General features: G+C 38.8%; 1 protein-coding gene across 1 annotated transcript in view; it reads right to left on the reverse strand.

Annotated features, from left to right (window-relative positions):
- The window catches only part of MCC (MCC regulator of WNT signaling pathway), a 187,224-nt gene that overhangs the window by 143,316 nt on the left and 26,977 nt on the right, over positions 1 to 16,931 (reverse strand). Inside the window, 1 exon segment of the mRNA XM_042020618.1 lies at positions 12,742 to 12,953. Within this exon segment, the coding sequence (XP_041876552.1) occupies positions 12,742 to 12,953 (212 nt within the window).

The raw sequence follows: 16,931 nt of genomic DNA on the forward strand, positions 1-16,931 counted from the left end.
GGGGGTTGGACTGGTAATGGGAAGAGGAATCTCTTAACCGGCAGATGTTTCTTAGCCCAAGATGACAGGGTCAGTGGATGCATCGGCGTGAAGGCGGTAACAAGAAGCAGGTGACAAGAAGATGGACGAACCTGACTGTCACAGAGGCTTTCAGAAACAACATCCACCATAGACTTTCTGTATGAGACAGAGATACTGGCCTGGGGTTCCACTCAACTGCACGGCACTTCTAATCCATTACTGCCTTATGTACCTCTAAAGCATTCATGATGCACATACTGTGGTTAGTGCATTTACACTGATAGATTCTTCCCAAGATAATTTCAGAATTATGCACCAACAACCATTAGTGTGGCCAGTTTGCTGATTGTTGATCCAATAATCCTATGGCCAATCTATTCCATTTGTTTACTCTCATTAAGCTGTAGAAAAAGAATCATTGACACAAGTCTGAGAGTCACTGAGGATTTCTAGTTTTTTGATTGTACCTGAATAATCATTTAATAAGATTTGCTCTATCACCTAGTATGAAAGGGTTCTTTTGGGACAAGTTATAACTCTGTCACCCTTCTCACCTGTACTTTTGAAACTGCCACAAAATATGCAAAACACTAGCACCGTCGTTACTCTGTAAGAACTCTCCCTCATAATACATCTCAGTAATTACAACAGGCTATTTACTTACAGTTACTAGAGCAGGTGTGACACTTAGCACACATGAATATTCCTTCCTTGTTTTAACAGCTGTAGAGTGAAAACTACAGCATAAAAGCAATTATCTACTAAATATGTATGTGTCACATATTCTTCAGCACAGTGTGTGCCACTTTCTGAGAAGGAGTTTCACTCTACATCCAACACACACCATTAGCTGATCACAATTCCAGGATGTATGAAATAAGACCTTCTTGGTTGATTCTGTTTAATTAGCTCTATAATTGAAATGCAACTAACTGAAGTCCACTGAGCATTTAGTTCCTGTTTGTTTCAGTATCATCCCTACAGTTAGAGCAGCACTATGCACAATCCAACACATAAATAAATCACACCTGTAAGTATTGCAAATCTACTACAAACCATTAGAATGCAAATTTTTTTTCCTTCTCATTCCTGCACAAAACACACCGGCATAGTGCTGAAGTCCAAATTTCCATGAAGAAAACAGCACTCAGATTAGCATGAAAGCTAAACTTGGAAGCAGAAATTCAATACAGTAGTTGGATAATGTTTCCAGAAAATTCTTTATTCAATAGCACTAATGTACCATGATTTAAAAGGGAGAGGCTGAAAGGAATGGTAGGTTCATGATGCAAATTGTTCTTATTAGTGACAGTAAAGGTTATGCACCTAGGCTGAGAGAAAAAAACAATCCAACCCATTTGAAACAATTGGAAGTAACCTTACACTGAAAAATGAAGCACTCTCTCTGATGAAAACATGAGCAAATATTTTTTTCGTTCCTTCAATCAAACCATCTCGATTAGTCTGAAACAGATAACATGTCAAGAATAATATAATTTCAAAACAGCACTTTAATCAGCTACTCTCACCTGTTCACCCTTCCTCAACTACTCAATCCACTTAAAAAGTCATGTCCTTGACCTGACCAGTCTCCTTGGGAGTTCACATTTGATCCCTCTTTCCATCCTCCAGTATTTCATGCCATGAAGCCACTCACCAACCTGTCAAACAAACACTCTCATTTCCTGTCATTTCATCCAAACCTATCACACTCATTTTTATTCCCTCTGACCGCACAGAGCCTCAGCATCAGGTCAGGACAGGAAAAGGACTAGGAGTCAGTGTGTGCCTGTTATTTATGTTGGTGACTTGTCTGTGAGGACAAGGAGAGACAACAGCCATTTCTATGTCACGGCCATCTAATTATCATCACTTATTTGCTCCTTGCTTAAAAACACCAGCGAGGCCATTCTGTAAACTACAATTCATGTCATCATACTTCTGCTTAGCTTCCCTTCATAGTCCATCATTCTCTTAGTTCAGTTATGCATTCCTCCAGTTATTAACCACAAGGTAAATTCAGTCATTTCACTTCAAGTCCCCATAATCTTGGCAGCCAACTTCTATTTCCTCCTGTTCGTGAACTAAATCTCATCCAAAAGTTCTCACTTTTATAGAAAGATTTGTCAGGACTCCCCTGCTAAGTCTCTCCTATTTTTCCCAATCTCTAACAGTGAGATTTCCGCCATTCTCTCCTTACTCCTAACCTCTCTTTTGTTTTGTATTCTTGTCTTTCATGGGCTTCTCATTTCCAGAGAAATTCTTGTCTTTCACGGGTTCTCATTTCTGCTCCACAGCTATGATCATGCCTCGGCAAACATTCAGCAGCCCTTAAACTATACCAAAACATCTCTGTGTAATTATTTTTCCTAACTCCAAGATTTCTCTCCACTCTTTCATTACCACCGGCACATTGAACACACAACTCCCTAACCTGGAGTATCCTGAACCACGGATCAATGATGATGTGAGTTCCCATGAAGAAAGGGGATGGATCCTGGCCCTTGGATTACATCAGAACTGTGCTTTGACACTTCATCCCCCACCTAGCCAAGCATCCCACTTCACCATCTGTGGACGAGATCTCTGAATGTTTAACAGATGAACTGTTGGATAGTTTCTGACTACGTGTGTATATACACACATACATATATACACTTACTTCACCCATTTGTGTACATACAGTGTGTGACATTTGCATATACCCTGCACATACTTACACAAAAAAGTGTGCACATATATACACACTCATACATATATGTACACATATATCTACCTATATATATTTGGATCCACTGAAATGTTCCACTTGGAATATCTTCAGTCAAATGAATTCTGGCAAATCCAAAGCAAGCATCTGACAGATCCCTGCTTGAAGCTCTACAAGACTGGTTGGCATGCGCACTTAACAAGAATATCAACTTCACGGATCACTTAAAGGTTTGGGGTGCTTTATTTTGGCAGAAATTATAACTAAATTACTTTAACAATGACACGAGCTGAAATCATCTCTCAAAAAACTTTAGTAAATCAAACCCTCTAGTTTTCAAACAGATCTATTTTATGATTATTGTAACTGAATTCCTGCAGCCCTCATCTACCTTCATTAATTTGATATATTTTGTGTCTATAGTTTAGTAGCTGCTTATGAAGGTCAGCAAGTTGGTCTACAGATCACTTCTCAACTCCCTACAAGCCAGTAAATACAAGGTTTTTAAAATTTTTCTAAAGATCTGGTATCTGTGGGTTTTTCTCTCCATGGACGGCTAAACATAAAATCCAAACTCTCTATTCTAACCTTCCATATAGATCTGGTCTATAAAATTCATTTTTTCCCTTCTAACTGCTTTGTCACACACAGTTTAAATCTCTCCAGTGACTTTTTCCTTTACATCTTCCTACATTTAAGTTTCTCATCATAATCTTCCAGGCTACCTTACCTCTGCCTCACTCACTTCTACTTCAGCCTTCCTATCTGTCAGTTCCATTTTACATTTTGAGGGACAGTGGACAACCCTGTTCTTGTATGTTCTTTTGGTTCTACATACCAAGACATTTTTCTAAAGCCACTTACACTTACTTCAGATCATTACAGAACTAAAATCTTCTTTACTTCCAGGCCTCATCTGGATAGTTCCTTACTTGGTTAAGAAATTACTTGCTCACTGTTTCTAGCATTTACTCTCAGGTCAGGCTCTATTAACCAACTACACCAAGTCAAATAAACAACCCCATGTCTAGGATAAAAAAAAACTTGTTTGTTCTGCCTTCACAATTCAGAATCCTGGCACAAGATATTTCATCATTAAGAAAAAGCACCTTCCACCCATGTAGATGCTACAGAAACAAAGACTTTTCCCTCCTTTTCTATAATGCATTTCAGAAAATCAATATTTATGTAAAAATTAGATTCAAGCAATAATATGCACTTATAATCTCTTTAAACATTCAGAGACTAGAAAGATTCAACGCCTTTTTCTCCAGTCACTTTTCTAAATTTATAGTTTCAAGAAGGTAAACAAATACAAAACTCAGTGTAGGAAATTACAGATGGCTATTTGGCTTAAAGGCATGAAAGTCTTGGGTACCTCCGGGGTGAACTTATTTCATTACGAACTCTTCACAGAAGGACACTGCCCCTCCTGAAACACAAAGTTTACTTCAGTTCCTTCCTACCAGGAAGAAAGGTAGAGTTTACCAATTCACTCCAACACAGCTACTATCATAAACAGCCTCCCAGATGAGAAGTGATAATGTGGTTTTCTAGCCCAAAATGGAGCAATCGTGCTGAAACTGTTTCCCACAAAAAGTAAGAACAGTAAGCATAAGAGAGCACATGTGTATAAGCGCTCCCCTTGCATTGTGGCAGTACTAGAACCAAAACAGTTCCCCAAAACAGCTGTGCTGACAACCACACAGTCATTTAAAAAACACCACAACACAAGGAGGAGTGGGGTGTTTTAACAGTGGCAGCATCTTGCACTGCCTCAGGTCAATATCCCAGGGCTGACAGTAGCAGAGAAACAATACACCAAGGAACAGGATCTTGATTAATTTTTACTGTGGCACTGACACGTTTCTATGGGAACCCTGCCTTGCCTCTCTGGGTTGGCAAGATAACAGCTGATTACTCCATTATAACTAAACTGGCACTGAATTGCAAAAGCACTTAAGAGTCCATATTCAACTGTGCACTACAGTTGAGATTTACACTTTATTACCAAAATCCTGTATTCTGTGTAACCAGAACATAAAGGTGCAGTGTATGTATAAGAAAAGGGGCAGTAAGTCATCTCCTCACCTTTTTAAAAAATGAGTATTCACAGAAGCTCGGCATTGCCAACTTCAACTATGTCAAGTCAGCAGCTCACACTCAGAGAGCAGGCAGAAAATCTAGTAAAAAAGAGAACCCTGTGGCAAGAGCTACATGGTAATCTTTCTGGCACACCAGAATCCAGTCATGCTCCACCAGACTAACCCTGGCCCTCGGACTCAGCTTGCCTCTGCTAACAACAGTGTTAACACTATACTCTGTATTGCTGCGTGCAGTGGTGCTGGCCCATTGTACCAGGTGAATTGCTCTTCATTTCAGACAACTGGGAAAAAAAAAAGAGTTTGGAAAAGTAAAAAGATCTGAACACCTGCACTGGAGCCAAAGCTTCCTTGAGTACAGCAAAAAAAATGGGATGCATAAAGGCATTTTCTGAAAGTCCTTGCAACTAAGTTAAATTAGAAGTTTTGAAACCTGGTCTGTAGACCTTCAAAACATCTGCTTACACAGACTTGTTAAGACCCTCTTTCCTATAGTGCCTGATTGCCATATACCAGTTCACATCATCCAGTTGCAACTGCAGAACTAGGTCAAAACCCATCACTCTCTCCACTTCAACTTTGTCATATGCTTGTGAGAGAGATTGTTCAGCTGTCATGTAAAAGATCCAATTAAAAGCCTCAGTCAAAAAGATCTATTAATAGTCCGCCTGAACAAATGTGACCTGTGCTGACACCCATCACACTGTGCTATGATTGTCTGCAGATGGAAATAGTAACAGAATTAAAAAAAAAAAAAGTATATCTATAATTTGCCGTTTGCTCACCTCTATGTCTGTTATAATGCTGGAGATTCAAAAAAAACCTACATTTCATACAAAATAGAGGAGTCCTGGGAGACCTAATCCTGAATGTCCATTTTAGGAGAAAAACTAGTAACTGAGGACAATTTTAGAGGGCTATAGCAGCCAGGTCTGTATAAACAAAATGCATAATCTCATTACAGCTGATGAGTGCTTCAGACAAACAAGGTCCATTACAATGCTGGCTTGAGATCAAAGACAAAGAGCTAACAGCTTCCCACACCCTGAAACATAAAAAACGTCTGTCAGCCTTTGTCCTGCTTTCGGACAAGCCAAACCTCCTGAATCTATATTCCAATAATCAGTTATTGCTTTAATGGCATTCTTGGAGTCTATTTTTAGCCTGGCAGAATGGAAATGACGCTTGGTTTGGAAGCACATGCACGGAAGACAAGGTTATCCTGGGCACAAAGCTTTTGTAGTAGGCTCAACTGCCCACACCACTGGAATCTTCAACTTCAGGTCTTTCTACCTATTTCAGTTCAACTGAAGGCATGATTAGGCTACATTTTTACAGCAATCGTTTTTATTGCCATGAAAAAGAAATCGCACGTAGGATATGGGAAAAACATGGCTGCAAGGGGAGAAGAGGAAGAGATCCACCTCCTGTGGTTTATTGCACGTACTGGTTCCCAAATACGGAACAGAGTCCTCAGCCAAGTAACTCACAAAAAATCAACCCCTACGCAAGCAACTGAATTCCAACACATCCCACAGAGTGCCTACAGTACTGAATAAATTCCTCAAAATACACAAAATCTAAGTATTTTGTATCCACACTAGCCTCATGCAGAAGGGCTAGAAAGGCATTACCTTCTCCCATTCGAAGAGATGTGCCTTGAGAGCATGGGATACCTGATGCTTTGGGGCCCATTTCCCTGACTGTAAGGGAAGGGGTGGGGAAGCTGAAGGAGCAGAGCTTCCCACACTAAGGAAAAAATAAAACTATTTTAAAACAGAGTAGATTTTGAGAGAGTGATTAGAATAAAAAGGGGCAGACTTTGCCAGAAAAGGACATACCAATATTGAGTTCTAAAACCATAAAAGCTTCAGAAATTGAATGAGAAATTTTTAAGTAGATTCTCATTAACAGCAACAGCAAACAAAAGTAGCCTACAAACCAACCATGGAATTCTTTTTCTCACAGTATGGTTCTATTTTCAGACTTCCTTGCTACTTTCCCTTAAAAGATCATTTCCCAAAAAGAATTTCCATAGAACTCCCATTTAATTTACAGCTAATGCCTGGAAGTTAGCAACAGAGAAAATGGTTCATATTTAGGACAGCTATAAGAGTATGCTTCGACTGACACAAATCTCTAGGAAGCCCTTTTGCCTCATCCCCCACAAAAGTAGTTTTGCTTTCTTTGGCAGCCAGACAATTCTTCCTGTTTTTAAGGAGTCAATTTTAAAACCTACATTTACTTGCTTAGTTAAAATGTAGTTTACACATACACGGTGTACAATTTTTTGGGAGGGTGAGTTATATGGCGTTTTTAAGCAGTATAATGCTTAATCTCTAAATACACTAACATTACACTTACTTGTGCCAAATAAAAGCTTACATACATGATGAACAAGCAGACATCCTTTATCATCAGGTAATCTGGTAATTTCAGTCTTCGTAAGGGAAGACTGTTGGTTATGTAAGCACATGCCCTGATAGTCACACAGCAAAGCATAGTAGAAATATCAGCTGGCTGTCCAGCAGTCAAAGTAGGAGGTAAGGTAAGAAGTAACAGAATAATTGATGTATTGCCAAATTGTCTGAAGTAATAGAGAAAGGACCAGACAAAGAGATTAAATTCAGCGCTTTCAGTTTCATCACAGAATATCACATGTGAACACACATCATGTAACAAGCACCTCTGAGATACTCTCCTGCTAAAGTACTAAGTACATTTTATAACATTAAGGCATTACAAGAAATTATTATATGCTCAAAAACATGACAACAGTATGGAATTTACATGTAAATCATTTAATTTACATTTACATGTGCCTCAGAGCACATAAATACTTATTGTGACTCAGGATGAAGCAGGGCATTAATACTGTTTCAAGCAGTTATCCAGAACGAGCTGCACTACATCCTGACATAAATGTAAACACAATGATAATACTAAGTGTGCTCTTTTATACACAAAAGCTATTAATGTAAGTAGACCACAGAAAATTAGGTTTGCCTGACTAAGGAGCAGATCCAGGTAGGAAATGAAAAGTCATGTGTTCCTGAAAAATGCAATAGTGACTTTCAGAACACTGTTGCTCAGTATAAACTACGTCAACTAAAAAAAGAATAGCCTTTCTCAAAACAGTGGTTCTGTCTGTCATAACTTGCAGCTCAGTGCTCTTCAGGAAGAAAAATTAGCAAGGCGAACATTCACCAAGTCTGACTAATGAAGAGGTATTGCAGTAAGAATATCTATTGTCAAATAACATCATGCTTCCTAAAACAAAGATATTGAGTTCTCATCTGCTAGTGATCATGCTGAGAAACTACTGCTACCACAACTATAAGTTGATTTGTTACATGTATTTCCACTTTAACTTTGTACTTTATAAACTTTGGGTTGCATACCCAATAGAGATGGTATCTGCATTTGATACAAAGAGTCCATAGCCAGAATAAATCCAGTTCAGCTGCTTTAATTCTGCTGTACATAAAGCACACTTTGTCACACAGATGCACAAACAAACAGTCCATTCTCAAGCCCAATGATGTCTTTAGTACCTCCAGATGAGGTACAAACACATGCAAATCAGACAGGAAGAGATAAGAAAGAGCATATACCAGAGCAGTTATAAGAAGATGCATTAAGAACATTTTTGTACTAGTTTTCTGTTTGTTCTTGATGGAGGCATTCCAAAAACCAGCTCCTCTTGAGATGAGAAGCGCAGATCTGGCAGGTGGAGCAGTCTGCACCAATACCCTCCCACCTAGACACATGCATCTTGCACTGACAGCCCTGCACAAGATAAAAAGCAGGACTATGCACACTCTGTGGTTGGCCAGAAGAGTGAGATGCTGCAGGAAGTAATTCTGGCAACTCTGTAAATAAGCCCTTCTCTCTTACTAAGAACAACCACATCTGTGGCACGGCTGCTTTGAGGAGGAAATAGCAACACAGCCTCCTGAAGTGCGGTCAGAACGAAATTCTGCCACACTCTGATCTCAAAAATACAGCTGTATCCTTCCCCTCTGCAAATCAACCATACTCTCATAAAATCTTTCTAAAGGTTTCCAAATAAAAAAGCTTTGGCAAGGAGGAGGTTCCAACACAACTGGAGTGTCTTTGGAAGGAAAAATCAGAGATTATAGGGTTCTAGATCCCACCAGACCAGGGACTGGATAGTTAAAAGACCACCATGTATCAACATACATGGGATCACATCTTCAAACTGGAAGATCTTCAAGCAGAGACTTTTCTCAGCAAACCAGATGTATTTCCAACTAAAAGAACAGAGATCTTATCGTCATGGCAAATGAAACATAACCAGTGGGTTTTGTTTATGTAAAAGTAGTTACTTCCGACAATAAATACATTCATCTTAACATCAAATTTAAGCAACAGAAGCCAACATTAAGCACACATACATGCATTACCATTTATATGCACACGTTCAACTAAGAAAAATTCAAGTGTATTCTAATCACATGCAAGGAGAATATGAAAAGGGAATTAAAGCAAGTCTTATTGCTTCTGCTTATTAAACTCCACTGGAATTTTAATGTGAAATATGCCTATCATATTGAGATATTGCCTGCATGATGTTTTCAGAGAACAGCAATACTTCATCTCCTGGAACAGAATGTCATCCCTCCTCGTAGCATTGTAGGATGCACACTTGAGATCCCATGGCTGCTCCCAAACATCCGCATGCACAACAAATCCTTTGAAATGCTTGCATTCTTTTCTGCCCACGAAGAAGATTTAAATTAATTACAACTCTCAAACACACCCACACATGAGGACTCCTATTGGCACAAATAGGTAGATCATCAGTAAGCGGTGACAAGTCATGTGAAACGTTAATATTTTACTCGTAAATGTTGATACCAAGGGGAAGAGCTCTAAAGAGGAACGTGTTCTTAATATTTAAGAATAAAAATGCAAATCTGGAAAACACTGAAAGAGATTAACACCCTATAAAGATTACAGAATATATTATTCAGGTAAAACAAAAGCTGAATCTGAACATGTGTTAATAAACCAAATTATAGCAAAACAATGCAAAATGAACAATGATAGAAACATACGAAATGAGGATGACTGGCTAAATTTCAAATAGCGCTGTTTTAAAAATTGCATCACTCCTGTGATGAAGAATAATGCTTCAGAGCAGGAATTATGTTTTGATAAAATGCTGTAGAGATGTATGTTCCCAAAATTATGAAAATGCATTTAAAAAAAAAATCCCCTTATAAAAGCTAGGCAAAGTGGACTGATGTTAATTTAGCTTTTGCAAATGGAAAACCTAAAGGACAGCATGGAGACCCTCTGCCTTGACTGAGGGGTATAATCTATGCTGTAGGAGTACATAATCACCACAAGGAGGTCTTTAGCCTGACTGCACAGTTTAAAATCAAAAGAAGGCTAAAAAAAGGCTGCCAGAAAGTAAATCAGGACATTAATAACAAGAACTGACACTTGATTAATTAACTGAATTCAACTTATAAAAATGGGAAAGCTGAGATCTGTCATTTCTGAGAATGAATGCTAGGGACCAGCTTGCCTATCATTGTGGCAAATGCAGCTCAAAGTAAAAGATCTGAGAAAGGGACAGAGAAGGAAGAACCTATATTACATCTCAGCTCTGTGAAGGCTGTTTATCTCTTTGAAGAGCCTAAATTTAGACTGCAGTAAGCATGCCCTATAGTATTAAAAATTGTGGAAAGATGAATAAATACTGAAACCCAAAGTAAATAATTCTCTCAATTTTCTCCTGCTCTTTTCTTTCTCCATTTTAATAAAGCCAAAGCAAAAATTTACATATGACCCATGACACCAGTCCTCAGCAGGAGTCAAATGAAGATGTTATTGTATTCATCTACATATAAATGAGAGACTGATGACTCTACTGTGGTCTTGAAAAGCATAGAAGAATACTTAAAAGCAGAAATATAACAGATCAAAACAAAGATCAGGCATCTCTCATGACAGTAATCATAGAAAGAATTTAGAGATCATGGAACCATAGAATATCCTGAGTCGGCAGGGACCCATCAGGATCATTAAGCTGAACTCCTGGCCCTGCACAAAACACTCCAAGAGTCACACCATGTGCCCAAGAGCATTGTGTAAACACTTCTTAACTCTGTCAGGTTGATGCTGCGACCACTGCTCAGGGGAGCCTTTCCAGTGCTTAAACACCCTGGGGTGAAAAACCTTTCCCCAATATCCTCCCCTGACTCAGAAAGCCATGAAACCTGGGAACCCTTATTTTTTTATAAGCCTTTTTATTTTTTAGTTTTCTACATGCCATAGCAATGCAGTAGCCACCACACTGAGCATTCTTGAGTAACACTGCACACTGTGGCTTCATATGGTATCTCTGTAAATGTGTAACAGCACGTAACTTCTGAACCATCATTGTACAACCATTTGTAGTTAACTTAAAATACTTTTCTTGCCTTGATGATGAGAACGTCACTCAAGGCAGGGTCAGATGTTTTACTGGAGAAACATGATGTGTATTGTTTGTCTTCTATCTTCTCTTAAAGGAGATATTATACTGGATGGACTTGGTTATTGTTTTACAAATCTACATGTTCTCTCTTTCTCACTTAAAATTGCCCTTATTTCCCCACAACTAATGGAATATACAAGCAAAGCTGCTAAATGGCCTATAATCTCTCAATTTCCCCATGCTATCCTTTTTATAATACATGTGTGCCTGCTTCTTTTCTGCTCATTACAGTTCCCATATGCTTCTGTGCAAGTTCATGACTGGACCGCAGTTGATCTCTTATTGTCCTCCCTAGGAAAAATGAGGGCATGATTCCTTTAAGAAACTATCAATTTTCTTAAATTTTTTTCTCTCTTAGAGAAGTTTTAATATCTACTTTTTTTTTTTTACTCTGCATATGGAAACAGGTCCTATATCAGCTCATGTTCAGGAACTTAGATAAAACCAAGAAGGCTTTTGGAAACATTTTCAGAATACTCTACATCATTTTCTTTTCAAATAATGTGGCTTGAAGACATTGATTTTCCTCTGTTGTCAGCAATCACTTCCATTTTGAGTAGGATGTTGGACCAGACAACCTCCTGAGGTTCCCTTACAGCTTGAATTACCCTGTGATATCATGAACTAGGAGTCTATTTCATCAAGGTCAAGCATGACAATGAAGAGTAATTTTTTAAATTAGAAATTTTTCACTTTTATTTTAGCATCTTTTACTTCTCCACTTAAACACCTGTGCAACATAAACGAGAAACATGCTACAAAATAGGTGATCTTTTATAAGATGCCTGGGTTAAAATTAAAACACAAACATGATCCCAATACAAATGGGGGAGAAGCAAACAATAATGCCTTACTCCTTCAAAAGTGTCATCCAAAACACAGATCCACACTAGTCACTGTGAAGAAAATTCACCCTTCTCCAGTCAAAACCAGCACACACAGTTGTGCGGGCTTTTAAAATGGAGAACAGTATTTCCCTGTAGAAATAGAAAAGCACACCAAGGGCTTAAAGCAAGTACCGAATAATTTAGTGGGTAGTAATGAAATAACATGTGAAGAATTCTGCTGCACAACACTTTCGAGCAATCTGACATCACACTTAAAACTAACTGGTAGGAAGTTTGTATAAACAAATCTTCTTGTGTTAAACTGTGTCAGTTAAGAACTTCAGTTTGACTACACAAAGATTCCTCCATTTTTTGACACAACTTGGTTATACAAGCTTTGGAAATACTATACACTACACTATTGCTAAAATCACATTGGTTTTCTGGTAAAAAAAGTAAAACTGTTTCCATAAGAGCTCTAAGACTGGAATAAATACGCTTCTTCAAAAACAAACAAACAAACAAACAAACTTCTAAAAAACTTAAAAGCAGATGGTAAAACACACTTACAGTGTTGGCAAGTTCTAAGTAGCTTCCTCCAACAGAGTTCCTAAAATTTGAGGCCTGAGCTAGAAGTCTTTGCAGAGCAGCCTGTTGTGTCACGTTGCTTCCACCATACTCCAATACTTTTTGTAGCATAAAATGACTGTGAAGGTCTGGACTATGAAGGTCTCTCGCTCCTGAATCATATTCCCAGCTTTCTCTGGCTCCTGATAAGGCACCTAAAATGTAGAAATGGAAAAACATTCTGGTATGGACTGTGTATAAAGAAAACACAGAATCACTCGGGTTGGAAGGCACCCATAAGGATCACTGAGTTCAACTCCCTGCTCCTCACAGGACTGCCTAAACCTAAACCACATGGCTAAGAACATCATCCACATGCTCCTTGAATTCTGCCAGGCTTGGTGCCGTGACCACTTCCCTTGGGAACCTGCTCCAGTGACCAGCCATCATCCCAGTGAGGAACCTTTCCCTAACATCCAATCTGAACTTCCCCTGATGCAGCTTCATTCCCTTTCCTCACGTCCTGTCACTGGTCACCAGAGAGACGAAATCAGCATCTCTGGAGTCAGGCCTCAGCCTTCTCTTCTCCAAGCTGAGCAAACCCAGTGACCTTGGCTGCTCCTTGAGATCTTTCACCATCTTGGACTCCCTCTGGACACACTCCCATAGTTTGATGCCTTTCATGTACTGAGAAAATACCCAAAAATGCACACAGAACTCAAGGTGGGGTAGCAACAATGCAGCGCAGATTAGGATCACCGCCTTCTGTGACTGGCTGATGATGCTGATGTACCCCAGGACACAGCCCTTTTGGCTGCCAGGGTGCGCTGCTGACACAGGAATAACCTTGCCTGCCATTCCAGAAAGAAAAAAAGCAAAAACTTCTACCACCATTATTGCTCACCTTGCACGTGCTGGTAGTACCAGGAAAAAAAAGCAGTAGAATTTTCAGTGCACAGGTGAATTACTAAATTACATGATTCAGAAGGCAAACTAGAAGCATTTGCATATGTTATTTAGTACAGTGCAAAATCAATGTAGTTTACAACAGCTAAGGACCACTAAATGAGTACCAGAAACTTACGTCAGATTGAAAAGCAGCAGAGACCGAAAAGCAAAGGAAGAAAAACATAATTCACCTCTTTTTGTTTACTGAATGCCAACAAATAAGTTTACCTTTGAGCTGTATAGTTAATCACTTTTATGTTACCACTGCCTTTTTTATTAGATCTGGATTGCTTGTTTCCATTCAAGTTTGAAACACATCAATCACAATGTGTTTCATTACAAATCAATTCAAGGATATGATCTTGTGGCACGTGACAAACAATGAATGCTTTGAGAAAGTTTCTGTATCATGAAGCTGTAGGGTTCCTGTTTCTCCACGAACAATCCTTCCAATTTGCTACAGAGATGGGCTTAAACCATGAAAGAAAGTAGATGAAAGTGTTCTTGTTTTGTCAGTAACTATTTCCTCCCTGGGTGCTTCTGATTCCCTTACAACTGTCTCACTCCTATTAAAATCTTGTTAAGTTTTAGATTCAACTATTTCTTACGGCAAAACAATTCAGAGCAGGCACTAGATTATTTAATAACCCTGGGCAGGACTGTAAAATTTCACATACAGCATAATGAAGATTAAAAACAAGTAAGTGACTTGTCCAAGTTTGGTTAATCCACTCTGGTTAATAGAAAAGTCAGAATAGAATCCAGAGCTACAGACTAGATCAAAACTCTAAATCCAACATGCAATCATCAAACCATAAGTAGTTACATGTAATGCTATCCTATTATTTTAAAAGCTTTTCCTTTTTATGAGCTAGTTTTCTCTCTCAAATATTAATCAGCATTCTAAGGGAGTGCTTACTAATCAGTGGTTGTTACTTATTCAGTACGTTACCAGGCAAAACCAATAAACTGTATAATGGACTATTAGGAGAATGTTTTCCCCTTGCCAAGAAAGTTTGAGATGCAAAAGTACAAGCAGAAAACCAGCCAGAAGGGCTGCAAGGCAGCAACTGATCTGTTGTTCCAGGTCAACACCCTAACGCCCTGTAAAGCCGTTATGCATGAAAAACAGACTTAGGAAACCTGCAGCTGGTTTCCCTGCCTTTCTGCGATGCAAATATTCTATTCTTGAAACATCTAAGTAGAAAATAATGCACAACAAAAAAAAAATTACATTTTATACTAATATAATCACCATGATTTCTTAGCACAGGTAGAGGGAGATTACTTAAAGATTAATTCAATGACTTTCACACCAAGAGCATGCACCACTGTACTTCATCTAGTTCTGACAGACTTGCACTGAGACACTGGTACCAGCAGTATTTCATGCAGCGGGCAGGACACTGTGGCTGTGCACAGCGTTGGATATCTCTGCCCTCGTGTGGCTACAGAACACCACAGAGCAACAAAATCAGCAGCTCACAGACCTGAAGCCACAGAAATGTCTCAGGTGCCCGAGGGAGGCAGAGGATCAGTTCTGCCACTTCCCAGGCTTGGAAAGAACACGGGAAACAACGCTCTCTGGGCAAGCACAGCCACAGAATTACGAGAGCGGGTTGTATCATATAGATACACCTCCCTTTACAGAGCTAAATAAGGCACCTGTTTCTACAGAGAATGTGCACTACATTTCTATTACTCAAAAATCATTGTTCTGCAAAAGAGCTTCCATATTCATGTAATTAACAACAGCAGCTCTGCTGAAGGACCCAAGTGGCCTTCATAGAATGCACCACCTGATATCAGACTGGAAGCACTTTAAACACTCAGTTGGCACAGAAGTCACCTGTCAGACACAGATGGATCCGGAAAGATTTGGGTTTTATTAGTCTATTATGACTGTATCTTTAACCCAAGTTTTCTTAAAAGTTCAAGTCTATACTCCTAATTTAAAACATACATATTAAAAATAGAAAGGGAGATGACTGAAAGGCATTTCCAGAATTTTATTTTGGGCTTAACCCTAATCCCTAAATTTGCCCAGTGGTTTCCCAACAGATTCCAGAACTCTGGCTGTTAAGATGCTGTCCTGGATCATGCACCTCTCAAATCTCAGCTCTGCAGGGGAACTCTAGAGCCAAAACTGAGATTTCACTTCTAACTGAAAATTCAACCAGGAATTAACAGATAACTCTTGTATCTTGCTGTAATTAACATACAATTCCTTCTCTTACAATAGTAATTAGAAATAAAGAAACATTAGGTATGATGGCTGATAGCTGACCTGGGAAATAGAAACCTATAGCTAATAAATCTGTGTTTAAGATTAGTCTTTACAGAACAAAACACATCCCATGATAACTCTTCCCTGTTCATCTGCACTTAGAATAGTAAGAAGCATGACTTTTCTGTACTAAGTCAAACAAAGTTATCATAAAAATTCCCAGGTAATAAGCATTCTGGGAAATAGGTGTTGCTGCAATGATTAAACAGAAAGAAAACATAAATAAATAAATTCATTGCACAATATTTGTATTAGAGAAGTAATATATATTGTTTTCAAATTATGTAACACTTCAATTCCAGAGTAAGAAAGTTAAACAAACACTTTCTGGAGTGAATGAATACATTGCACATTTAAGAATAACAAAGGACAGTTTCGTTTGATGGCACATAAAAGATTCCATAATCACATAAAGTTTCAGTTTGTAAGTTGTACCAAAGCTGTTTAAAACAACTTTAATCAATTCACTTGACAAATGCCACTCTGAATTGTCCACATGCACTGAGACTTCTTGGTATCTAAATCTTCCTTTATCACCTGCAAACCTCTCTGGTCTGTGTTCTAGTGCCACCCCGGCATTCTGATCCGAAAGAAAATGGCATTTCATCTTATCTACCAGCACAACCTTCTGCTCAGAAGGCTTGTACTCTGCAACAGAGAAGCACATGCCTACCAAAAATACAAGTCTGCCCATATAGCCAGGATTTTTGATTTGGTAAAGGCTAATTTCACCAGGCTATGCTGGTGGACCAAGTGTCTTGTGATTTCTTCACTGCTCACAGAGCAGAAAAGATGAACCACCAGGATGGTAGGCCACTGAAGATGTATTTGTTTCTGAAAGGATCTGGAATATCAGGAAAAGCAAGGCACTGTAAGATTAGCCCTCTAGCAGATTCTGAAATGAGTCTGGCTTGTGAATGGCAAACATGAAGACAGCTGACAACATAAGTGCACAACC

Source organism: Corvus kubaryi, unplaced genomic scaffold, assembly GCF_017639235.1.
Source record: "Corvus kubaryi isolate FWS band 111438036 unplaced genomic scaffold, C.kubaryi_AGA036_p1.0 37028, whole genome shotgun sequence".
In the NCBI taxonomy this organism is placed as follows: domain Eukaryota; kingdom Metazoa; phylum Chordata; class Aves; order Passeriformes; family Corvidae; genus Corvus; species Corvus kubaryi.